Here is a 27,631-nt window from a genome sequence, read left to right as displayed (position 1 = left end):
GAAAATCCTTACTCTCTCAGGTTTAGGGCAGGGAATATAGAGAAAAAAGGAATAAATATAATCTCTTACATATTCTGGAGAAAGAAAATGGTGGAGAAAAAAAAGAAAAACAGTCACTTCAAGATAAATCTTATAAGCTATGTAAAACTAGATCTAATTGTCTGCATCAAAGTTTTATTTGTGCTTTTTCTTGATGAGGACTTTGTAATATACACTTGAGGAAGATGAAGGTAAAGCAAACTTGCCTTAAGTGCAGCTATAATTTTGGGGTTTGTGACTGAATACTGAAGGGTGGAGGCAAGGTGGTGTGTTCATTTTAGAAGGTGGGAATGTTTGTTATAACATTTCTCTTCTTAGTGCACTGCAGAGGATGTGGACTGCCTGAGGTAAAACATTGCTGAAAGGTCAGGGGTAGTAATCCTTCCCTTCTGTCCAGCAGTGGTGAAGTCACACCTGAGGTGCTGGGCTTCTCACTGCATTAGAGACAGGGATGTACTGAAGAGACCCCTCCAGTGAAGGGTCACAAAGAGGATGTGGGTACTGGAGCATCCCTCCTGTGAGGAGAAGATAAACAGAAACAACTTTTAGATTCCTTTAAAGGGAGAGGGGCAGATGTATGCCAGCCATCCTAATTGAATTTTGAGTACTGTGTAAAGAACCTTGGCAAATCATAGCAACCAATAAATAAGCTGGCTGAGAAAAGAAGTTTGTAGAACTGGGTGTTTTACTTTGTTATCACAAAGTTGTCTTTTTATATTAATTCCCATATGATTAATGCCCTGATGTAGTAAAACAGTCTGAAGCTCTCGTGTGTGTGCTTACCTTCCCTGTCAGGCTTAGTATTTAATTTTCTTCCCTGCTAATGGTTGCTTTTGCCTTTCTGGTGCTTTTATCCCTTGGGCTTGAGGTGCTTACAATCTTCCTGAAATTGCATTTGTATGAAAAACAGTTTGACATCATTAGAAGATGTTGAGAAGTGTTATTTAAAGTCAAAGCTGCCTTCTGGAAAACACAAATAACAATCAGCACTTGTATGTTCTTTTAATTTTTTTTAAATTTTGGGTTTTTTTACTTTAAGACCTTTTAGGTGAAAAATCAAATATAGGAGTAGCCTTCATTAAGACTAAATGCATTTGGGTGTGGTAGAAATCTTTAATATTGAAACAGTTCAAAAAGCCTTTACTGATTACATGCAGGTCTTCTGTAAATAATCTTAAGGTAAGAATCTTGTGTTTGTGTAATAAAAGTGAGCAAAGTGAAAAATTCATGGATGTGGTGGATGTTTCTAACTATTCAAGGTGCAAGTTACAAGTAGTTGATATGGCAAGAGCTGCCCAGGCTTTGTTTTTTTGGAATTCTGGTGTGTGTGAGATGTTTGCACCTTGAATGGAACATGACTTTGTAAAAGCTCAATTGATGCTCACAGATGTGGGTTGCACTGTGCTTTCAGAATCCAGAACAATATGCTCTGTCACAGTCTGCCTTGTGTGCACTGTATGTTCTCAGTGATCATGTCAGCACTGGTTTTCATCATCTCAGGCTCCTCTTGACATTGAAAGTTCTGTTGGTTGAATGTTTAACTCATGTACTTGAGGATGGTGACTCTTGATGGAATGAAAGTGCTTTGTTCCATGTTTAACCTATATGCTTAACCAGCTTTGATACCAACATAGTTCTCAATATTGTGTTTATTCCTGTTTCAACAAATCATTGTCCATGCATTACAATTATTATTAAATATGGTATTGTAAGTGGATATTAATATTATTTTTATCTACACCTGCACAAATCTTGTGCAAATCTGAAAGGTTACCTTTTAGAAATTTGTTCTTTAAACCTCTTTGTTTTATGAAGATTGGTGTGGATGTCTCAAATGCCAAAAAAAAAAAAGCATAACAGGGATGCTTCTTAGATATCTGTAACAAACTACTCAACTTCTTCCCATTGCTTAGGAAGGGAATATGGCATATGATTACTTGAGCTACTGTAATTTAGAAATTATCTTGATGTATTTTTTTCTTATTTTTGATGATTGTGAGCAATAGGATGAATGTCCTTGAATTTGGGCAAAGCTTATCAATTTAGTATGGGTCTCTCAAAGTGGTGCCTTGTTTTGTAAAAATAAGTCAGCTTTGTTTCACTAGACCCAAGCCTTTTGTGTATAGAATTGTTTATCACTTAAGCAGCTAGTGATTATTTATATTGTGTCAGGTCAGTATATTTAGGAGCAGGAGACGGGTGACATCAAAATAAGGAAAGAGCCTGTAGCAAGCAGCTTGCTTGAAGTCTTGGAAAAGCTGAAGGTTTATGCTATTTACATGCTGTAAGCATTCCACTTAAAAGCTGCTTTACATCATCTGTTCTCTTAGATAGAAATTTTAAAAGCAGCAGCTCCTGGTGAAGTTTGTGATGCTTTTAAAACAGCAAGTATTGAGAGACTTGAATTGCAGTAGATTTGCAGTTCTACCATATTGGATAGCACTCCTGATTCTACTGGTTGTCCTCTGTTCTTACCAAAATTACTCCAGAATATTGATCTTTGTGGTCACCAATTAGATGAAATGGCATTGAAGTATAACATAGTAAGACTATGTAATAATATTGAGACTGGCTGTGGAGAAAAATAATCATAAAGAGCAACTCCAGTGACCAGTTCTGAGTCAGTCTGTGTCTAGACTACTAAATGAAACATGCCTGGAAACCTTCCTTGATGCTTAGGGCCAGCTGGCACAAAATGGCCTATTTATGCTGGTGTGTGCTCACCCACTAAAGCAGAGTCTGCATGCAAACTGTTGATTTGAAGGGTTCTCAAACCTTTTCACTGCTGCATACTGCCTGGAAATTGGCTGGGAGACTGGGTTGATGTGGGCCAAAAGCATGCCAGGGAGTATTTTAACAAATTAGTGGTTGTCTCTCAGTGAGGAAGAACACTTTCTGACCTTGCCTTCCTTTTCTTCTCACACTTTTTCTTCCTGTTGGGAAACTGGTGAAGGAAAATAATAAGCAGGAGTAAGAAGAGACACTTTAAAACTTGTCTATCAAAGAAGTGTTGCTCTTAGAGCAGCACCATTTCACTTTAGTCCAGTTTATTGCTAGCTGATATTTGTAGAGGAGTGCAGGAGAAAAAGGTGGAGCCTAGGAGGAGTGTTAAAAGGGTTTCAGATGTTCTGCTGACTTGGAAGAATTGGATGTTTTGCTGCAAGGTCTCAAAAGGTTCTTTTATTTTTGAAAATTATCTATTAAATTCTTAATTTATGCGTTTTTCATTGGAGAAGTTTCATGTTGTGGTGATAATATATTAAAGGGAGGAGTTGTTTCAGGACTGCAGTGTAAAAGACTGTTTTAAGGAGATAAGTAATTGTTTTATCTACTGTTTTCACAATACAGGAAGAGAACCATGTTTTGTATACTCTCCTAATTTAGAAGAAGTTAATGAAGATAGTGTTTAATTTTAATGTACAGTAGTTTTTTGTTTGCATTTCTGTTGTGCAAAATGCTTTATTTTACTAAACATTTTGGTCAATTAAGTCTGTTTGCTTAGTGTATTTACTAAATGAGGAATGAACAAAAGTTTCATGGTTGTCCTCAGAAGTTCCTAAAGATCGTCCTCAGTGGCCTAACTTAATCTGTAAAGGCTTTATTTTACATGTACACTTTCATCTCTTATTTTTACAGAGGATGACAAATAGCAGCAGCTCCCCTAGCCTTCTAAATGACAGTGCCAAGCAGTATGCAGGCCATGGTAAGTGTGTTTAAAGTAATACATATGAAACTGTGTGTGCAAATTTGAGAGATTCGCTTTCACAAAACTGAGCCTTAAGGGAATGTTAGCTAGCTCCCTGATTTTTCAATACAGCAGAACTTTGTTTTTTGATATTAGTCTAATAAACTCATAAATTTTTAGCCTTTTCTTTGCTGTGGTGGAAAAATTTTAAAAAGTCATTATCAGTCTTGTCACTTCAAGTCAAATGTTAGTTTGGATGTCCACTGTAAAGCACTGATAGCTTAAGCATTTTGCTGCTTCACTGATAGCATTTGTGTTGCTTCACTTGTAGTATCCCTTTTTATTATGCTTCTTGGGTAAGTTATTTTGTGGGATGAGTGTACAGGTGTTTTCTGTTAAATTTAGGCTGTGTGGATTTTGTGAGATGTCACATGACTAGTGATTTTTAATAGCTATTCAGTTTTGTCGTGCAAGCAGTACTTGGCCTCTTTTATAATTTTTTCCTTGCTATTGGAAGATGTTTTATATACATGGTTTTCAGCTGAAGAAAATGACATGATAGTGAAAGCCTACTTACTCACTAAATTATTGTAGAGTGTGTTGAGCTTTGTGATGTGCTCTTCAGAATCACTGTGGATTATTTCAGCTGTAGCTGTTAAATTAAGTTCTTTAAAGAAGAGGGTACTGCTCCCTTATGGCAAGGACATACATTTAAAATTTCTGCATTGAAAATTGCTGTGTAAATTATGCTCTAGAACTCTATTTGCATGTCTGACCCTGAAGCTAGTCTACTTACCAGGATTATAATTTTTTAAGAATGGTAGTAACTACTATAAAATGAACTTGCTTGAAAGTCAAAATTTACATGTGCTTTCTTGTTTTTTCTTCCTGGTTTATTTCCAGTAGGCTTTGAGATCAGCTCTGCTTCTTTTGTCCCACTGAACAATTAGCTATTCAAGGTAGTGCAGGTCTCCAGTTTTAAATGCAGTCAGAGTTTGACTGTGACAGGCCAAATAGTAATGGTGATGCATGTCAAGGAGAGAAACCATTTTAAATGTTGTGTCTCAGATCCTTCCCCCTCTCTCTCCTTCGCCCTGCCAAGCAGTGCTTCACTTGTAGAATAGCCCTTTTAGGGAATATTTATTGTTGAACAAATATAAGATAAATTGTTATGAATTTAATGTTGAAGGAAGTGTTTCATCAAAACACCAATGTTTACAACTAGCAGTCATCTGCTAATTTGACAGTTTTAGCAGTGTAGTTCAGAGTTTTATATTGCATCTGTGAATGTTACACAGGTTTTGATACATCAGCTGTGGAAAATATGAATAGGAACCAAAAAAAAAGCAATAAAAAGTTATTAATGCAATGTGGACTTGTGCTATCCTTGGTTCTAATTTAAACTTGATATGCAGAGCAGTGACAGGAGAAGCAAAATCTACATCATTATTTGTAAGACCTGTTACACAGAAGATTGCTAGTTTCAGTAAGCTGGAGATCATAAAATCATAGAACCTTTTATAGAAGAAAAAACTTTTTAAGATAGTCCAACTGTTATCAAATGCACTGCTAAAGCTTTCCCTCAGTACTACATTTACACATTGCCCCTAGGGATGGTGACTCCTGCACTTCCCATGGGCAAGCTGTTCCAATGCTGGTCAAGCCTTTCAGAGGATCTTCTGGTGAATTGGAAACACTGTAATGTATCATCTACAGGGTTAAAAATGACATGCAAATATAAGGAGCACTTACAGCAGCTTTTCTGATCAGATAAGGCTGTGAAATGTTAGGTAGCCTTTAAATAGTGTCAACAGCAATTAAACTTGAATTCTGTTAATGAACACCATTTCAATTAAGCAGTTGCATAGTATAAGGGCTGGTGATTTTAGCAGTGTGATTGCGAAGCCTAGCTTTGTCAAAAGGATTTTTTTCTGTACAGAAATAAGTTAAAAAAAATAAAACTTCTTTTAGTAGTGTGTGTGTATATATATAACACATTGGTTTTACATTGGTTTTATAGATCCACTAACTTCACCAAATTCATCCTTGTTTAATGACTTTGCTGCCCTCAGCGTGTCTCAAAGGAGGAAGGTAGGCAACAGCTAAATCATAAGTAGCATATTTGAGTTGACAGTGAAGAAGATCTGGAATAACTTGAAATGCTACATGAAATAAGGATAATTCTAATGTTACTAGATTTATTTGAATGTGCTGCTGCTGATATAAATAAGATCATACTGCTTCAGTTTTGCTGCATCAGATCAGACTGCTGCTGCTATTAAGAAATACTCCAGACACTTGTAAACTGAAGTTTATAGAATATGAAACTTAGTACGTAGCCCACTGAATTTGAAAACAAATTTTTTTTTTCTACTAAAGGGCATGTGACCTGCAAGCCTTTAAGGCAGCAAGCTCAGAGTACATTAAGAATCATTCTCCCATTTTTTTATGTTGTGTGATGATAATTATAACAGTTCGAAATGCATTTAGGTTAAAAGCCGCTGTTATCGTTGGGAAGCAAGGGTTTGGGTATTTTCCATCCCTCTAATTTGTATTGAGAAATCTTTCTTTTGCTGAGGGCTAGACAGCATCTTCAAACACCTTTGACCTGCAGCTGTGCAAGTTATGGTGTTTTCCAGTTATACACTCAGTGGCTGGAATAAGAGACAAAAGTTTGATTATGCAAGAGTTCCTTCTCATTTTTGTGAACTGTCACTTACCAAACCAGACATTACCTTATCCCAACCAGTTATTAAGTTTTACTTTCACTGGTGACTTTCATGTTCTACTGCTTATTAGCCACATTATCCTGAGCTTTCCTGTAGTAAATGATGGAAGCAAGCTACATCAGCATGTTTGGTATTATTCCTGCAGGTGAAGATTGAGCTTAAAGATAATTGCAATAGTTGGTCCATCACACTGTTTTTTTAAATATAAATGCTGCTGTAGAACACTAATTTTCTAATGTTATGATGTATCCAAACTCCATGGAATAGCTGCATTGCTCTTTTCCTTAATGCCAGTACAATGCACTGAAAGTTGGATGTAAGGAACTATGAATGTGTTGCTTATCCACTTACCAAGGCTGGTGAAAATGAAAACTAATTGTCTTAACACAGGCTTTGAGAGCCAATATATGCACATATGTATGTATGTACCTGGCTGCAAGATTGTGCTTGTATATGAACCACATGCACCAAAGAGAATGAGCTATCAAACAGAAGTATTGCAAAAACGACCACTGCCTCTTAAAATTTCTTTGAAGTTAAGCAGGATAAGTGAAAACAAACCAATTAATGTTTGCTTGTAAAGCACAAATACCTCAAAGCTCAAATAGTAATTCAGAGTGTTTTCTGACCTGGTCCATATTTTCCTCAAGAAAAAGAAGCAAATTAAGGCGCTGGCTGCTAGAATAGTGTTAGGAGTAAGTTTTATCTGTGGAATTGATTAATTTGGATTTTTTTCTAGTCAGCATTTCAGCTATAACTGGCATTAACTGAAAGAGGTTTGTATATTTCTTTGCATATTAATAATTTATTTTTTATTTTTATATTTTACCTTTTATTTATTATGACTGCTATTTTGTAATGCATGCTTGTATTAAAGGTTGTTAAATACTAGTAATGGGGAAGTTTTCATAAAATACTGTTTCATAAAATACTGTTTGATCTGTGTAAATCTAGGCATCCAGGCTCCCTCTATAGTCAGCACAGGGAGATGAGTTATATAAAGAAACATTTAGCTCTGTCTGAGAAAAATACTTTGGAAATGACCAGATATTGGTGATTGCTTTAAGTGGACAAAAATTGATGGTTATAGGTATGAGAAATTAATAAGTTGTCTGACTTTTGCTGCCAGTCAATATATTGCAAGTAGTTATGATGTAGTTTTTAAATACTTATAGTATTTTTATTACATATCCAAATTGTCTGAAGTTATTTCCTTAAAAGCACTAAATGCTTGAGAGCTAGGTATTTAAGAACTTATGTGATTCCCTTCTAAACTGGGGTTTATTTAGAGCTTGAACAATGGGGTTTATTAGGCCAGTGCTTGGTGACTTGCTGTATGAAGGGAGCCTTGGTGACTAGTTCAATGTAGGTGTTTACAATATCTACTTTAAAAAAACTCTCCATTATCTTGCTAAGAACCCATGTCTAAAGTTTTGTTTGTTCTGAACTAGCTGGCAAAACCAGCATTTCCTTCGTTTATCACTGACTTGGAGGACAGATACAATACAGTCTTGGTAAGTGAACAAATAACAATTGCTTTCCTTTAAAAATATCACAATTCTAGTTACTTATATTTTGAAGTATTAAGTTATTTGGAGCTAAGTAAAAACTGCATGTTTGTGTTGTGTAAAACTGAATAGCTTCTGTAGAAGCATGTACTATGTAGTTCTGTTAAGCAAGTTTATTATTATCTGAATATTGCTGATCATGTTATGCTGGCAGCCCTTTAACAATGGGCAAGCCATATGGAGAAATATTTGAGCTGAATAAAATAGTAAGCAGAAGATGATGATTGTAATTCTGAATAGCTTTGCTTTTTAATTAGACTGTATTTTTGAAACTAGTTAGTATGACTGAGCTGTTTAATTTGCTTTTGATTATTTGATGTTTAGAGCCATTCTACTTTCTGTTTAAAAAGTAAACATAGTCCTTGAATTTTTATGAACATTCTCAAGGTAATTATCTCTGTTTAGAAATTATTAAACTGCATTTCAATTTTAGATTTCAGGAAAGCTAAGATTACTGTTTAAAGACATTTTTATAGGATACTTAAAATGAAATCAAAGGAGCTAAGTATTTCTGTAGATGGAGCCTTGGTGGAGGTTCTGTCAACTGTAAAACCTTCTGGATTTACTGTCTGGTTGTTGTAACTCCACATGCAGTAAGACAAGCAACCTTAAAGTGAATTTCCTATAAGAGATTTTTAGGTAAGTATTAATCTACAATGCAAATAGGATTTGTGAAGCATGGAACAAAAACTAGAGTTAGTAATAGACTAACACCTTTTCCCAAGAATAATGATGTCATGCTTATTTCATTTTTTTCTTCAAATACATGTTATGCTTGTTAAAAGTAGGGTGGCATTCTGAACTTGAACTTACTGGGTGTTTTTCCTTAATTGACTTTAGCCAATATCTAGAAAAGTGCTCTTTTCTAAATCTGAAATGATCTGTCTGGAAAAGTTCTTGCTTTCATTTTGGTGCTTCTAGTAAACAGTTAATAAAAATTTGTGTGACATAACTGATCAGAATCTGCTGTCAAGGACATGACAGTTTAATGTACTAAGATGAAAATACAGTATGAACTTCTGTTTAAATTTGTTCTGAGACTGTTGCTACCAATCCAGGCTAAAAGGTTCCTGTACTTGTCACTGGTCAGCCTTACAGGATAGTGAAAAACATTTATTTTTACATTTTAATTTGTTTTTTCATACCTTCAATCCTCATGAAAACTGAACTCTTACAAAAGGTTTCTAACACTGACTTATTTCCATTTCATTTTTTAAATTGTTCAGTCACACCTAGAGGAGGTCCATTAAGGTGAGAATAACTTCATAGGCTGCAAGGGGTGAACTAATTGCTGTATTGAGCAACTTTAAACACAATTTTAATGCTGCTTTTTATTTATTTGGAAGACATGTTTTTCTAGAATACCTTCCACTAATTTTAAGTGAGTAAAGGCAAGGACAAAAACTCTAGATTAGAAAGGAAAGTATAAGAGAGATTATCTGAATTGAAGTTCACCCAGAACAGGGTGCAGCTGTTCAGTGCCATCTGTGGAGATTTACAGCAAGTAAGACTGGACAGCAGACTTAATTAATTTACTCTGATCAGCAGAAATAAATGTGCGTAGAAAATTATTTGAAGCAAATACTACCTTTAAAACTAGTCTGCATAAATGCAAACTTTTAATGAGTATGATAAGAGTTTGACCTCTCAAGTTAAAAGAAAGCAATAAAGATAACTTCAGGTCCTGTATATATTAAATTCTTAAGACTTAAATGGTTGCTATTTTATTTTTGAGTGTCCTGCCTCCAGTCTAGTTTTGTTACCTGTTGGGAAGCTGTATTTCTCTCCAGCTTCCTGTTTCCAGCTGTGTCCTGACACCTCTGATGCCTGATTATCATCTAGTCAGTGGTGTTTCTTGAAAAGCCTTATGTGCCATGCTTGGTCTTGCTGAATTTAGTTTTAATGAAAATATGTCGAGACAGTTTTCACCTTTCAGAGCCTCCTGCATACAATCTCAGAAGCAACAATCATGTTCTGATAAGTTGAGGGGTAGTGATCAAGCATCATGCCACTGTGTTCTAAGAGACAGAATTATGGCTGTATAGACACTATAATGTACTTAGGCTAAATTTGTATTTAAAACCTTAATTTTTCCTTCTGAGATTTATACATCCGTACTACAATAACAAAACATTGTAGTTGATGATAAAAAAAGTTGTTGCAGCAATACAGAAACACTATGCTTTATGAGAAAACTAATAAATGTTTATAAGTAGTACCATGGTCTAAAATGTGTTACAAGGATATCATATAAGGTAATCTTTGTTTTTCCTTGGAATAGTTAATTATTGGAATTGTTCCTTGGTTGTGTGGTCTTGCTGTAAACAGTAATAACTATTTTTTACTTCTAAGTGTCATGAGAGAATATATTACTCACTTTTATTTTTGTGTGTGGAATAGTGATCACTATGATACATAAGTCAAATTATAAAAGCATTTCCCTTTAAAGATATGTAACACTTTTACATTTTGTTGCCTCATCCTTTTGTGTATTTGAAGTCAAATAACTTCAAATGTAACTGACATGCTAGATGCTTTTGTTTATATTTACAAAATTTGTTTGATTCTTTCTTTGCCAAGGTGTATGCAGTCTTCAAGAGTGATTTACAGTAAAATAATTAAATTTTTTTCTAAACTTATGCACACATAATTGAAGGCACTAAACAAGTATTTAAAGCAGCTAGAAAATATACCTCTTTTGAGAAATTCAATTTGCCTGTTGAAGACCAGAGTCTGCATCAGTCTTAAAGCCTCTTACCTATATATTTGGTAACTGCACATGATTTTCTCACTTTTGCTGTAAGTAATAAAAAGTTTCTGTTCTATTAAAAGAAACCTTTAAACATGAAGAAAATCTGTGGTTTGCTAATAGTGTTCATTTAGCAATGGAGTTTCTTGAAATACATCTTGGGTGATACTCTGGCAAGTGTTCACTATTAGTTAGATCTATCTGCTTTAATGGTGTTAGCAAAAAGTCTGTTTTCCCACCAGTTTACATGAATTCAACAGGTCATATGAAATTCTTAATAAAGTAGTTTGTCAGTATAAGTAAATCCATGTCAGGGTTTAAAGCTGTGGCAATTCATACCTCATCCCAATGTAGCTAGGTTGCAAAATTGATGAGAAAACGTTTGACTTAGTTATGTCAGTTTTCCTACTTCTGAACTCTTTTGTGCCTTCAGCATGTATGCTCATGAAATAAACTTTTTTGATATGTTTACCTGAAAAGTTTCACTTAGCTATGGTTTAAAATTCCTGATACAGTGCCTGATCTATTGCAGCTCTAAAATTTGTTTAAACTGAGATTTTTTTTTTTTTTTTTTTTTTTTTTTTTTTTTTTTTTTTTTTTTTTTTTTTTTTTGCAAGATCAGATGTGTTGCTCTGGAATAAGACATTTCCATGCCAAATGTCACACTGTCACACCTAAGTTTTCTTGGGGTAGAAGAATACATCTTGTGTCATTCTGTATGATACTAGTGAAATTCTGTCCCCAGCCAAACCCAGATTTTCATGAGCAATCTGGATGGAAGGGTATCTAGTCTGTTAAATGCATGTATGTGTATAGTCTAGTGAATGCATCAATATAGTATTGGAAACTTCAAAGTTATAAACATTATAAATGTTAGCATAGTCTTCTTTTTTTTCATAAGGGAAAAACCCCTCACCCAACAAGAAATACCAGCCAACCACACAATGATTTTTAATCTGATGATCAAGCTCCTGTTTAATTTTTTTTTGAGGATATCAAAAATTTAAAAATTTATTCCAGCCTTCAGAAGCTGAAAGACAAAAAAACCAGAGCTGTGAACTGCCTGTCTGTCAATGGGAGATTATAGAAAAGGAAGAGTAGAGGGCATTTTAGTTAGCCATTAACCCAATCCATGTAAAGTGGTTTTGCAGCTTTATTGGCTGCAAAGCTTGAACTGTTTAACTTCACTTAAAAGACAGCTTTTCTTTTTCATATTTCCATCTTACAAATCTGTTTAGATATTCCTGTTGACCATAACTCATGTTCAGATGTAGGACTTAGCTGTGTTCAGTAACACATAGTAACAAAGGTGCATTCACAGTTAAGCTAAGGCTTAGCTGATTGTGCCTGTGTAGGGGCTCAACATATTGAAGTTTGTTCCTATGGCTTAGTGTTTCAAATGCTGTTGTATTTCAGCTAATCAGTTATGTTTCTTGGGTGAAAATGGCAATAACAACACCAAGAACTACCATTTTGGTTTTAGTTTTAAAAGCATAATAAAACAAAAATTGCTCCTTTTTCAGTAAACCAGCAGCCTAGCTGAGTGTTTAACCTCTTTTTCTAATGGTCTACCATTAAATTTAAAAAAAAGTGAAGTCTTTCAAAAGTCAGCATTGAAAATTAAAATTGTATGTCTGCCACAATTTTGGTAGTACAGTAAGTAAATAGTACAAGGAAAGTGTGGCTTTGTATAGCTTTTCTTTTCTGTCTGATAATGTAATATTTTATTGTTTGCATGTGCAGATAGTCAGCTTGCTGCACAACAGATGAGTCCTAGCTAATGCTGCTGTGATACTTTTTAGCTGTAGTAATTTAAGGTAGTGCTGCTTCATTTAGCCTGTGATGCAGGAGGCTTAAGATGTCTTTTATTTGGTTTGATAGTAGAAGAATATAAACAGCATTACCCTAGCTAAGACTCTTCACAGTGCTTTGAAACACAGTAACCTGCTCATGTGTTTGTGTGCTAGACTTAATTGGGTATGGTGTTGGTACTAAAAAGGACTTATAAATCTAAATTCAAAACCTGCTAGAGGTAAATGCATTTTAAGGAACAAAACTGTAATTTGGGGCCTGAGTGATCCCAAAAAAAAATGGAGTTGCAGCTCTTCAGTAGAAGAAAATTCTGCAATTGTGAAGTTTGATTTGTCAGATTATCTAGACTGAAATACTACGTGAAAGTCTTTGCAGTTTGAATGTTTGTAGATAATTTTTTGCTTAAATTTATTCCTCTAGGATAGCCATGGTACATCTTGCACTTGAGGTCAGTTTAATCCTGGATTAGAAAAAGAAAGTGTGCTATTGCCCACTGTCCTTGGAACAGGAGGAACTAGGGGCAAAGACACCATTACAGCAAATAATAGAAAGAAGAAAATAGAGTTGCTATACACATTCCCAAGGTTCTTGTTGTATGAATGGGAACCAAATAATTAGACTGACTTGAGGAGTACTTTCTAGTGTGGACTAGTGAAGCCAATCACCATTAGTAGTCTTATCATGTGAAGATGCTACTTAAGGACTTGTTTTTTGGAGCGGCTTTCTTTTGTTTTCAAGTGTAATGTTTTTCAGACTTTAGGAGTTTATCTTTCCTAGTAATTGTGCCAACCAGTAGGCTCCTATCATTACTTGCTGGCAGCAGCTTGGTTCTGCAGGGCATCAAGGGTTATAATTATTAGCTATGGTTGAAAATGCTTACCCTTCTCACCCTAGGGGAAGCTAAGCTGTTGCTAGCAATTAAAGGTAGTTAGGTATTCCCTGCCTCGTGTAAACATTTGCAGCCAGTAATTACTACATCTGAACATTTTTTTACCTCACAGACTGTAGGGAAAACAAAAAACTGATTGTTTTTGTAAATGTCCAAGAGGAATTGTCCCCAAGCATTGAAATTTGGTTTATTAGTCCAGATTGTCATGCCCTATGTGTTTTAGGTAGATATATTTACATATATATATGTTCAGAAATGATCAGTGGTTGATGAGCTGATGCTCATTTTAAGATGAACTGTTTGTGTTGCTTTATTTCCAGCTCCATGTAGAGGTCAGGGATGTAACAAAGTTGGTACAATTACTTAAATTTAGCAATCTATTTGCTTTTCCTTCTGTTGAATCTCTCCTCTTGGAAGATACTGTTTTTCTGATATCCTTTAAATTCAGATTGCATTTCTAAATCAGATCCTAGTTGGCTTATTGAGAACAAGTGTTATTTAGAATGACTTTGCACATAGACTAAAATTTATTCCCAAATGTTGATATTGTGTATCCCATCTTCTAATATCTGTCTAAATAATGGAATTTTGACCTAGTAATGCCCTAATGTTTTATGATAAATAATGAAAGGGAAAAGGTTGGGTTTTTTTACTCATCTAGTGCTTAATTTCATTTTTTAATGCAAGTAAGTAAAGAACTACTGGAACATGAATTCATATTGTCACTGTATGGTCTTTCATAAAACCCAGAATACCTAGAATACAGTTTCATCCTGTTATCTGGAATCTGAATCCTGTTGTCACCAAAATAGCCTTCTTCCAGATTGGCTCATTTTCTCTTTTGTTTTGGTTCTCCTTTTTAAAATATCTGTAGACAACCAGTTATTATGGAAGATTGGAAGAACCCTTTGTGAGTAGAAGTATGTTTGGGCACCAGCTTCTAGTCTGAGGCAGGCTGTGCCCCTGCACTTGGTAGGGCATGGAGAGGAGGGAGAGAAGGAGAGATGGGAAAGCTTCCAGGGAAACTGTTACTCTTCATTATGTTATCTCCAATAGTCAGCCTAAGAAAAATTCATTCTGTATTCAAACTCTGCCCTGAAATCCAGTCTTACTTGAATGTCCAGCTTCTCAACTCTAATGGCTTTGCAGGTTAGGATTTTAGCTCTCTTTCTGATTTACTGAGTTAAACTACCCAGTAGTTGAGTTTTTCTCTGAATAAACCATGAATATTTAGATTTACCATGGTCAGGTGCTACCCATCACATATTTCTAATTGGTATGCTAAAATTAGTCTTGCTTATTGTTATTAAGTTTGATTCACTCCTCCATGGAATTTATTGCCTTTGGTAGTTCATAATCCATGTTGGTATCCTTGGAGGCTTTTTGTTGTTTCTGGGTTTTGCAGGTTTTTTGGAGGGGTTGATTTGTTTGGGTTATTTGGGTAAATGAGGTACTGTTGACTCCACTGAGTTTTAATTCTTTCCAAACCCTTCAGCCTGAAAGGTTCCAGGGAAGTAGAGGAGAGAATCTATTTAGGTTTTGTTTTTGCAGCCATTTAATGGTAGTTTTGTCCTGTGTTTTGCAAATTGTTTCTGTGTGAGGGGGACATCTTCTCCAGTTAGATTCTTGCCTTGTTTACTGAGGAATAACTTCTAAAGTGTCTATGAAGGTACATGTTGCTAAGATTTCTAAGGGGCTAGGTGAAGTAGATAGCTGAATAAAGGTAAGTTAAGCTTTGATTACTTAGAGTGATCTATATCCAGATGATAGTTGCACTGTCACATGAAAATGCCCAAACAAAAGCCCCAGAGCAAAAGAAAACCAGCCAACCCCTGCAGTTTGAAACAATTCTTGATATGATTGGCACAAAAGATCCTGGTCTAAATACACATAGATGCAAAAATATTTATTTTGATGATATTTACTATATAGGTAAATACTCATAGGTTTGAAAACACAGAAATCTGGAAAATTTCTGTACTTTACCTGTTTGAAAGTATTTAATGGATTTTCTTTTTTACAGTGTGCCTTTTGAATTGAATGTTCATATCATTCTTTGTAAAAAGTTCCATTTTTAGCGATAATTGCCAATGTAATGGAAATATTACTGTTAATGAGGTGCAAGTAATTCCTGCATGTTAACTTCCTATAATGTGTTCTATTTTCTCAATTTTATGACAGTTCTCAATGCATTTGTCATAGTAATTCTTGTATGTTTTCACTTAAGACAGTAGCTGAAGTTATTTAAGTTATTTTTTAAAATATTAACCTGAGCAGAAATGTTTTTCTTGGAGTTGTGCTGCAGTTGGCTACTCAGTTCTACCTGATTTTTAAAAGCAATTTTTCAGGAGATGAGTCATGGTAAATTTGAATTTAAAATTTGTTTGGTAGAGATTTCAAGGGAGGTGTTCATTATTATGATGTGATTGAAGGTACTTATTTTGAAAATACGGAATTTTTGAAAAACAATTTCTCATTTGGACAATTTCCAAATTTATGTGCATATTTCAGTGGCTGACTTGTGATGGATGGCTTTGCTTACAAATAATTAGTAGTCCCTGAAGTTTATTTTCCTTTAAAAATTTTTAAAGCAGTGTTTATTATAACCAAATAGTCAGGATTGAATGGAAACAGTCTCAGTTAAATTTTACTTGCAAATTGTTTCCTATTCCACCAATCCAGTATCATGTCACAGTGTAATACCTATTCTAGTGTAGCTTTAGATGAGGGTTGTTAGGAGTGGCCTGGTTTCTCTCCTTCTTTTCCATAGCCCAGGAAGTATCGACTGGGGATGCTGGATGAGAGGATAGTTCCGGTGGGATCAAAAGCAAGAAAATCAAAGAACCCTATCGGCTGTCTGGCTGACAGGTGTAAAACAGGAGTACCCATCAATATGGTTTGGTGGAACAGAGTCACAGAAAACAATTTACAGGTAAAATTATTTTTTACTAGCAATTTTTCAGTATTTTGGATGTTTTATTTTGAGTTCTGGAAAATGTTAGAGTTACTCCAAGTGTGAGTTAAGATCAAATCAAATACTTATTTCACATAATAGGCATAGTGGTCCTCTAAGAGAGTGATTGGAGATAATTAAATATCTTCACCAATTGCTGAGCTATATACTTTACTTGATTTTGGTATAATCTGAGGAGAAGGAGCAAAAGTAATAATTTAATGTATTCTAAAATCAAACAACCACAACCTTTAATTTTCATCTGAGGACGACTTCTACTGGTAAAATTAGCAATTGTTGTTAAAATGATTGACACAATGCAAATAGATGCCCTCGGTATAGAATTGGAAGACATTGCCATCATGATCAGGAAATAGAAATTCTTTATGTTGGAATAGTTTGTTTCTCAACTTGTTTGAGAAACATATGCAGTTCTTGCCATTTTATTTTATTCCTGAATCTTCTTCAGTTCTGTAAGAGGGTGGTACAGCTGGATTTGGATATGTCTTTACCAAAGTTGCAGATTGTCCTTGGGATGAAGATGAAAAATAATTTTATCCTGGGATGAATCTGCTTCTTGCCCCTTAACATGGAGTTTAGATGGAAATTATTACAGTGGTGGGAACTGCACCACTGCTGCTAATACTGTTTTCACTTGTGTAGTGCTTTTGATTCCTCAGAGATTGTTATTTTAGTCTTCCTATGAGGGTTATGTTATTTTTGGTTTTTTCTAAGTAAATGAAGTGGATAAATTGGTAACAGACTTCTAATTAGAACTTACGGCACTTCAGAATTTTCTTTCAGTTCACTGAATTTCTGCCATGTAAGGGCCAACATGCTCATACAAACCTCTTTCCACACTGATACTAGTCTTGCATTATTTGCTGTTTACTGAATTTACTGAAATAAACAGCCATGGGCATCATGATGTAGGCAGCATGGTAATGTGCTATTTAGGGGCATTTGGACCTTCAGTCTGTCTTGGCCCTTTTGCTGCTGGGGAAGGAGCATAGCCACTGATGGAGAAAAGATGAAGCTTAAAGGAAACATATGTGGGAGCACCAGGATAGCTTGAAGGACGGTGGTGAGAACCTATGAAGCAGTGCTGTTTTGAAAGGAGAGAAGACTGACATGCTGAATTTCTTGTGTGTCTAACAGTGAATATAAGCCGTAGTTAAAGACAGTTAAAGACAGTTCTTCTGGGAAGAGAGAATCAGAGAATTGGTCTTTAGTTTTCAGGTGGACATTAAAGGGTTAAAAAAGTCCTGTTTGCACTCCTGTGCTCTGTTTTCTCTTGCTGTACAGTGATGCAACCAGCTTTGTTGTTAATCTACTCCATTTAGGATAGAAGCAAAAGAACTTAATGCTTTTGGAGGATGGAGAGGCAGTAGCCTGAAACTTGAAGCTTCTCACCAGGAGCAGTTGTCTTCTCAGTACCTGTGCACTCTGAAGTAGTGTTCAAAGTGTGGGAAAGGGAAGGAAGCTCAAGGTCTCCATGCTTTCTGAGGTTGGCAGTGTTTGGGACTGACTGCAGAGCACGGAGCTTTTGAAGGGTGCAATTCCAGGCTCTTTTGTTGCACCAGAATCCTGGCTACATAATTGATTTAATGTATATGTGGCTTAAAATTTTGTATTTCATGATACAGTTGCAAAGCTTCCCATGGAGATGTGGGCTTTAACAAACCATGTGTATGCACATGTGGTGGAAATATGAACAGAAGGATGTGCCATCCATAATAAATATTTGGAGGAAAAACAGGTGGGATTGAAGAGAAACTGTGGAGTCTGACAAGACTGACGAAGAAAAGATGTTAAAACTTGCATTGTAAAATAATTTAACTGTTACTCCTGCATGGTGTTGAATTTATAATCCAGATCTATTTTATTTAAATATAGTGCTACATTTACATGATTGAAAGTGAAGTCTGCAGAGTGAATTGTACTCTGGATTGTGCATTAAAAAAGAAAAAAAAAAAAAAAAAAAACAACTCAAAGCAAAATTTGCTTTATAGGGGTATATCCTACCTTATATTAGGAAATGTCCTGAGCTACTATACTACCACATGATATATATTATAATAGCAAATGGTAATCTTCCTTAAAATAGTAGGAATAGATATATTTTAGTTATGGAGATTAGTTTTTATTCATAATCAGTAACCGATTCTTTGTTTCTTGGGCAAAAATTAATCATAGAAATAAATTTTTTCAGGTATGTTGCATTAAGAGCATAGACCTCTAAAATTTTAGATGTTTTTACAGTACTTTGAGGGATTTTTGTTAAAGAAATGTGAAACTATTCCAAATCTAATTTTCTAGTTTACTTTTCAGTGAGATCTACTTGCCAGTTGTAACAAGATTTCGCTAATAGTTTTGTCTGAGCCTGTGTTCTGATTTATATGCTCTGGTTTATAACCTTTAGCTAACAAATTTTACTCTGTTTTAATGACATTGACTCATAATTCTTCTGCAAGAGCAGTAGAGTAACATAACTAATAATGCTGGTGAATTTAAATTTACTAGAGCCTATTGTTGGAGTGATGTGATGACTTGTCACAGTAATTATAATAATATATGCACAGATTCAGTGGTGGGGTAGAAAGATTTGCTTTGAAGTCCTTGGTGATCTCCCATGTCTTCTGGGTTGCTCTGACATCACAAAATGCATCCTTTCCTGATGTGATGGCTCGGAAGGAATCCTTAGAGGAATTGCAGCAAAGCTCTGTAAAGTGAATCTCCTCATATAGAACCTCTGCCCATTAAAGAAACAACAAGGAGACCCCAAAACCCAACGATAACAAAATAACAACATGTTAAGACCAAGAAAGACTTCTGCATATTTCTGTATTCCTAAGAGACATTATAAAAGCTATACCAAAAATAGACTGGTAAAGGAGTGCTCTTAATAGCATGGGTGTGGGTTAGTGGTGGTGTTCTGTAACCATTACACGATTATGTAATTTGGGATGTCAGAACAGATCAGTGTGAATTTGGAAGTGAAGGAGAACATAAAAAGAGAACTTGTAGTGCCTTGTATCCAGTTTCTAGCATGGTAAGTACATTAGCTCATCCTTCTGAAATCAAATGAGATTGGCCTACTTTTTGAGTTAGGTAGCTGGCTTTGGTTGAATGTGGAACCAGAACCAAGCTAATGGAGTGCTATTGCAGCCTCTGAAGCTGATGTGGTCTCTCTGCTGCTGCTGTCCACCTGTGTTGAGAGATGATGAATGAGAAATGAGAGAGGGAGAGGGGTGATTTCCAGTATTCCTATGGGATACCTGTGTGACTTTCCAAAGGCTTTGTAACTTGTATGTCCCTGTATTCCAGCTCACTTCTCTACTTAAAGGCACTTGGAGGATTCATTTATTAATTAGTGCAGCAGTGGGGCCTTACAGGTTTATCACTGAGGAGCATAAAGACAAATCATGTGTTTCAAAGTTTATAGTTGATGAAACAAGCATTTTGATTTTATTTCCGGATTACAGAAGTCTGTTATGTGAAACTCCTTAAAATACAGTAATGTCACATGCTGCCATGTAGTTCCTTCCAGTGATGGTCTTCAGCTTAGATCCTTGGCTTGCTCTTTGCTTTCACCTATGCCTGCTTTTAAGGAGCCTTGAATTGTTTTGGGGTGATTTTTTGTGATACTCACAGAATATTTTGTTTCTTCCCCTCCTGCTATATTTTAATTTTTTTCCTTTTAATCCCTTTAAAAGCATAAAAGCCATACTGAGCCTGAGCTGAATGTTGACACAAATGAGTTGTTTAATGGTCCTGGCCTCTTTTTATACTTTTTTGTTTTCATCCTTAGTAATTGTATCATGGCTAAAATCAGCCTTTATTTGGACTGTATTTATATATGTTTTATAAAGTTTTTTTCATTTTCATGTACAGAAGTGTAGGAATTTTTTTTTTTTAATGGAGCTGGATGGACTCAATTTTATGGTCTGTCTTTAGAATTTTGTTTGCAAAGCTGATTGAAAAGAGACATAATCTGAAAACAGGGTATTTAGATGAAATTTCTTCATGGAATCATTGTGAGAATGCATGATAGAGGTATTTGGGTAACAGTTGGGGAAGTTGCTTCACTGCTTTAGTTTGACAGCACCTTTATTAATATACTGGAAGAAGGGGGATGAGATTTCAGTTGGCAAGGTTGAGAGGAAAAGAATAATGGCAATTTTAGCAGAGGTATCAGAAGTCACCTTAGAAATACATAACATAGCTGACAGCAGTATCTCTGTAATGCTATTTGTTGAAAACATGTTGATTAGCATTTTGAAATTTTGCATGTGCCTTTTTGTGGGACATTTGCATTTGAAACTGAAAATAAACTTATTTAACACAGTGTAGACAGTGCTAGTAGGCTTTTTAAAATTGTTTTGAGCTTAGAAGTACATTCTCTGCTTTTTAACATCACAGTATTGTATAATCATTACATGATTCTTGCATGTCCATTCTTCTGGTTACTCTTAAAAGTTAATAAGTTTTCAATACCCATTTTCTCTACATATTTTAACAATCCTGATTTATTCTGATTTAAAATTTTAACCATCATCTAGCATAAGTTACTTTATTCTGAGATGAATAATTAATTACTAATTAAGTGAAATTTGTTTAAAAGCTGTACTTGTGCAAAACTTAAACATAATGTAGAATGAAGGAAATGTTTTCACTGAGAAGATTTCAATTCTTTTCATTCTTATAAAAACTTTTTTGTTGTCTTGTGAAGTCTGGTAGCACTGTAATGGAAAAACTGTAAGAATACTCTGTCGAGTTCTAAAGCATGGTTATCATTTAAACAGGTTTTCCAGCTTACTATTGATCCAAATGTAAACCTAAAACTGGAATTTATAGTTTGCATTATGAGTTGACAGAGTGAAAGTAGGATTTTTTTTTTTTTTTTGCCAATAATATAGTATTTTGAATCATTGGCCATTAAGAATGTGGCTTTCTAATTCTGGCATATTTGCATGGCCATTGTTTCAAAATGGTTATCTACAAAGATTCAGGAGTAATTAAAATATCAAATGTTAAAGAGCTAATAGGAATATTACATTCCCTTACTTAGTTTAGTCATTTAATCTGGCCTCATTTTAATTCTTTTCATAGAAGAAAACTGTTTTCAGAAAAATTAATATTTTGCTTCACATAAAATGTTTCCAAAAGAATAAAAGTTTTTAAGAACTGCAACTTCACATAGATGTAAACTGGGGCTAAAGCTTCAAATTGTCTGACAGTATTTACTAGTTTTGACCACCAATCACTAGAATTTGCTGCATTACTTAGTTTGTTTAATCTGACTAGTGACTGTGAAACTTGAGTATTTTTCTGTATTTAGAAAACAACTTGAAGATAGAAGGGTCCTTGAAAATTTTACCAGTGGGGAAAGACTTGGATTGCAGCTTCATGTTTGTAGCATCACAGAGAAGTAAAACAGGCTTTTATAGAATAGGGTCTATCTTCATAAATCAAAGCTGTTTACTCATATGAAACAATTTTATCCAAGTTATGTTAAAAATAACTTAATCTTACCAGGCTTTGATGCTCATCCTGTATTGTGATATCAAAAAATGGAATGAAACTGAATTTCCATCAGACTTGACCCACTGCTGTTTAGAATTCCCCAGCAAAAACCAGATTAGTCCTAGCAGATAGATTCCTGGGTTTGACTCTTTCACTTGGATAAATTAAAACACCTATCAGTTAAAGTGGAGCTCTTTCTTAAAGTGAAGCTGCATTTAAAATTTTTGATGGTTATAGGTGACTTTTAATAAGGAGCATTTTAGTAAGTAAGTAACTTTTAGGCAAAAAAACTGGTCTATGAAAATTTGCAGAATGCATTTGAAAATAAGAAGCATCTCTGTGCTGTAGGAGTTGTTTGAATCAGTAGGTGAAAATAAGAGTTTAGCCAGAATGCCATAGGTGGGATTTTGGGAATTCTCTGTTGCTGCAGGAAAGTCTGAGTTACTTTCCAGAAGGTGTCCTTTTCTCTGCTTCAAACCTGATGTCCTTGTCGCCTGGTTGACACAGCATTTAGACATGATAGAGCTGTGGATGTGTCATTGCCTTTAGCAGTGGAGAGATGTGGATCTTGTAATTCTTTGGAATTATGTTCTTTTAGCAAGATGATACAAATTCTGTCCCTTGCTCTCCCAGTTGTTTTGTTTGGTGACTGTTTTGCTCTATCACTGTTGGGAAAAGTTCTATTCTACCACCTCTGTAATTGTCTCCAGTTTCAGTGCAGATTTCACTGAATAGTTGCATGCCAGTTTTTATCTAGAGGAACACCATTCTCTTAGTTATTCCTGTACCTAAATTCAGATAAGTCCAGAATAATACCTTTTGAGTATAAATGTGTCAGTTACGTGTTTTCAGTCTGTATAATTCCACTTATTGTTTGTTTTTCTGTATTAGTGTATATCTTAACATGTTTTAATTAACTGATTAAAGAGTTGTAAAACTCATGTGAACTCTTTACCCATTTAAATGTTTTACTTGACAATTTACATATTTACTTATAGCTGTTCCTTGAATATTCAGAAACATGTACATGTAAATGAGAAGGTAAAGTTGATATCAAGTGGATGGTGGTAAAAATTGACTGTGTGCTTAAAGGTGGAATATTTTTGCTATTTGCTTTTAAACCCAAGCATCTTCTTTTAATTTTACAACTTTGAGAATCTTCTTTTTCAGTGCACTGAAATACATTAATACTATGATATTTGGCAGAAATATTCAAATAAAGGTATTAAAACCCAATTAACATAAACTCTTCTCAAGTACTTTCTTCATTGTCTAAATTTGTTTGCACTTCGCTTCTAATTTGACACTAACTTTCTCTGATGCCACTTTATATTGGTAAAATCAATATTGGTAATTTAACTAACAGTTGATATATTTGGTTATTTTAAAACTGCCAGAAACCAAAGCAATACAATATATTTTTGTAAAAAACCTTTATGGATTATGGTAATAGTCTCCCTTGTCTATTGGGAGACATTGCTGTCTTCTTATTTTACCTAACTTGTTTATACAATTTGGAGGGGTAGTCTGCAGATTACTTAATGAACGAAATCCTATAATATAATAATCTTCAAGCTTTTCAGAGTGTTCATGTAATAATTGATTTTATTTCTTGGCTTAATGTAGTTTTTGTTCCACTCCTGTCATTTGTTATTGGCTGTCCAATGATAAGCTTTTTGCCTTTTGAGCTCTAACTGGGATTTTCTTTTTCTAACCCTCCCTACCCCAAATCAAAGAAAAACCTCACCTCAAAACAAACACCATGATCGCAAGCTACGAAACTGTCTGCACTGATTTTAATAGGAATTAAAAATTGCTTGTGTGTTTGTTTTATGTACTAACAAATACTGGATGTTTGACCATCATTCTGCTTCTATTTTTTTCCATGGCACCAAATTAGACTCTTTTATTAAGAGTGCTAGATAAATGAAACAGGTAATTAAAGCAGAAGTTAAGTTCACAAAGAAAGTGAACATACAGATCTATTTGAAATAGAGGCAGGGATGACTTTTCTTGTAGGAATCATTTTTACTCCTTTAATTTAAAATTGCTAGTCAGTTTGAGATTAAATTGCTGAAGTTATGGGGGAGCAGTCTGTGCAGCTGTCACAAAGCTTTCTCAGTGTCAAGTCTGTTCTCCAACTGTAATGTTTATGGAAAGCCTTTTGCAAAATTTTGTATGAATTTGTAGACCAGCTGCTCATATGGAAAGTTTGCTTATACCACTTCAGACATAAGCTAAAAGCATGTCTAAATTTGTTCATGCAGACCAGCTTTGAGTATTCTTTGTTCTCATCAGCAAGTTGTAGGTACCTTAAAATACCCCCTGTACTAGTAGGCCTTTCTATAAAGTATTTCCTACCAAATAGGCGCTCTCCATTGCTTCTCATTTAAAATAAGCATTTAATTTATTATTTTTTTAAACAGACACCAAATCCTTCTGCAAGTGAGTTTATTCCTAAAGGAGGATCAACCTCCAGGCTGAGTAATGTATCCCAGTCAAGTATGTCTGCCTTCTCTCAAGCCTTGTTCTCTCACCCCTCCATGGGAAGTCCTGCTACTGCTGGGTTAGCACCAGGTAAGTTGAGATTTCTAGTGCAGTGATTTGTTTTGTCAAATGTAACTCTGTATATATAGTTATCAGATTTATTGTGTATAAGTGTAGCTACCTCCTACTCTAGCTCTTAATTTTATGGCAATCAGTAAAAAGCAGAGGAATTTTGGATTTATATTCCAGTAGTATGGAAATCAACTGCAGTCTGTGCAATATGCTCAGCCACAGCAGCATTGAAATTAGAAACTTACTCTGCTCTTTCTGGGGTAAAGGGCTGCTGAGTTATCACACACTGTGTCCTAAGTGGTTCTTGCCAGAGCAGTACCTGAAGATGATTTAAACTACCCATAGTCTAGAAGTGCATTGTAGTCTACAATGATCTTGGTTTACTGCATACCAATGTGCGCTTTTATTTATAAAACACAAAGTAGAAGACAAGCTAATTCTATAATTCTGTACCTTGCAAAATAGTGTTAATTTTTATTGTATCTGTCATGTGTAATTTCAATTTTAAGACCAATTTATAGCAATTTCCCAGATTTAAAACTCTTACTGAAATGTGGTCCATGTAGTCATGTAATTGAGTGACAGAATTTTTTGCACATTTTAAAAGTTCAAGCCCTTCATGCATCTTTCAGTCTTCTGATCTTAAGATATTAACTCAATTCTAATAATTTTGTTTAAATAAAATTAAAATATTTTTAATATATAGCCATCAGCAAATCTGGATATTCACACTGCAGGCTCTTTAGAGTTTCTGTATTTACTTAAACCTTGAGCAGTCTCTTGTGGCTATCAAGAAGCATTAGGTAATTGCCAAAAGGCAGATGGACAAATGTTATAAATGATTTTTTTAAAACATCTATTGACAATTACCTCTTATTAAAAGGAATTTCAGTCTTTCTTGATGCCAATGTCAATGTGAAAGAAGCCAGCATTTAGCTTCCTGGTAAAAATTTACCAGGGCAGGCTAGGAAAATGATTGATACCTCTGACCAAATGAACATGTTGTGGTACTGTCTGCTTGATCCTATATTGTGCTGTACGGTCTTATTGGAAAACTGTTGTGTTTATATGCCTCTCAGCCTTGTCACCTGGATTGAAAAGTGTATAAAGGATTAAATAGAATACAGTAAAATGATCTACTTTTGGAAAGTGTCCAGTGGGGTCTCAGAGGGATCCTTCACAGTCCAATTTCTTTACTATCTGTAAGTAATACTCGAAAGGATAAGTAAAACTGATGAAAGAAGTTCACACAACAATTTCAGCTCCTAGAAATCAATATAGATATCAATGCTGCAAACTTTCTAGCCTCAAATACTATTGCTTGTTTATGAACAAGAGGGGTGGGGGAGTATTCATAAGTGCTACCTTCAGGCAGGGTTGGCTTGGTTCACTGCTCTACTTGTATAACTAAAATGAAAATATAGTTCAAAGTAGGGATGTTGGCTGGATTCTGTCAATTTTTCTAGAAGCTTTTCTTCTCTCACTTAGTGTAGAGTTCTCTGAACCTAGTGTCCTATGTAAATACTGCTCACAGATATTTATTTTTATTTAAATGTCAACATTAAAGCTGTCAACAGGATCCATCCACAGGAGTTCCTGTTACCTCAAGGTCAGCTAGGAGGTGCTCTTCCTAAAAAATTAGGCTCTTAAATGAGAAAGCATTATCTTTGTGTGGGGAAACTTCACCACTTAGATCATACTGGATAACAGAATAAAAAAATACTGAAATACATTCTGAAGTTGTCATGAAAAAATGGTTGAGATCTGTTAGCTTTCAATAAGTGAAAACAAATTCAAACGAAACCCATATAAAGAGTTTCTAAGAACTTTCCTTTGAATAAAGATATGTCTCCTTCTAGTTAAAGGGTTTATACTCTCCAGTAGAATGACTTTGGATTTAAGTATTTATGTGAGATTAAGATTGCATATTGTAATTTACAGGGTACTGGAGGAAATCAAAATTGCATGAGAAATAAGGGAATGTAGTAGGAGTATTTAAGACTTCCATAGTTTTATTCACCCATAACAAAGTATTTAAATTATGGAAGCAGTTCTTTGATTTCCTTCTTGATGATGGAAAAATGTAAGTTCTTTCACATACCTGATTTCTGAGATTTCCCTAAAGGTAGTGTAATTCAAAACTGCTTTTGACATCTAGTATTTTTTTGTCCTTGGAAAATATTTGTTCTGCCTGTCTTGTCAACAGTACTGCAGAAATACTGAAAAACATGACAGAGGAAACGTAAAATACTTTAGTGGATAACTTGTTGGATTCATGCCTGAGATATCAATTAGGATGTAGCATAGAAGAAGGTTACTCCTATATTCACATGTTTGCTTATGTAAGTGCTTTCTAGGGTGATCTCAACAGAGAATCATGTTCATCCTGGTGGCCTTTAATAGAATATGGAAATAGAGTGATATAAAATGCAACTTGCACAAGTGGTGGGAGAAAATTGTTTCACTGAAGAGTTGTAAACAGATCTCATTTGCCATTTCCAAAGTCTTTTTTCCATAAACTCACCTGAATACTACATTATTGCTCCTCCCTTTCTTTGCTAGCAAACACAGTTTGTCCTTTGTGTGGGAAATTTAGTATGTTGACAGTCTTCAAATAGCACTTTTGCTAACAAAATTATCTTATCTAGTCCTGTGTAGCTGTATTAGAGTATTGTCATTAAAATATGCAACACAGTGTATGAAGGAAATTCACACATGTCATCGAAGTGATAAGACATCATTGCTGTGTTGAACTTGAGAGAAAACAGATGTATAGCCCCCAGTAGTGAAAAATACCTAGGTTATACCTACAGAATGATGCCTTTGACACTGATGGAAGTGACAGAAAATTGCTGTTGCTTTCTTATTTAGTCCAAGTCAGGTTCTGAGCTTATGCAAAATGTCGGAGGTGCCATTTCTGCTGCCAGTCTGAACCTACAGGCGTAGGAGCCAGGAGTGCCAAGGTGTCCAGTTGACACATCTCCCTTTGTGATGAGCTGCAGGAGTGTAGTTCTCAATGCCCACAGCCTCAGCTGAAGATGGAGTACTTTCAGCTGTGGTGGTTTGTGTGGCTGAAGGGCACAAGAGCTTATTCCATCCTCCTGTATCAAATATGGTGCAGA

At 35.0% G+C, this 27,631-nt stretch overlaps 1 protein-coding gene across 6 annotated transcripts in view; it reads left to right on the top strand.

The window, feature by feature from the left end:
* PAN3 (poly(A) specific ribonuclease subunit PAN3) overlaps positions 1-27,631 on the top strand; it is a 79,015-nt gene that overhangs the window by 18,554 nt on the left and 32,830 nt on the right. For 5 of the 6 annotated variants that reach the window (XR_013773324.1, XM_079298356.1, XM_079298355.1 and 2 more), the window contains exons 3-7: positions 3,676-3,742; positions 5,745-5,815; positions 7,905-7,967; positions 16,242-16,403; positions 24,377-24,527. Coding sequence is in view for 5 of the 6 variants with exons in the window: in XM_079298356.1 (XP_079154482.1) it covers positions 3,676-3,742; positions 5,745-5,815; positions 7,905-7,967; positions 16,242-16,403; positions 24,377-24,527 (514 nt within the window). In the remaining variant the exon portion in view is untranslated. The remainder of the gene's footprint in view (positions 1-3,675; positions 3,743-5,744; positions 5,816-7,904; positions 7,968-16,241; positions 16,404-24,376; positions 24,528-27,631) is intronic. The other variant, XM_079298357.1, reaches the window with a different exon arrangement.

This window comes from Erithacus rubecula (assembly GCF_903797595.1).
Source record: "Erithacus rubecula genome assembly, chromosome: 1".
NCBI lineage: Eukaryota > Metazoa > Chordata > Aves > Passeriformes > Muscicapidae > Erithacus > Erithacus rubecula.
The sequence above is the reverse complement of the archived record's forward strand: the minus strand, read 5'-3'. Positions and strand labels throughout refer to the sequence as shown.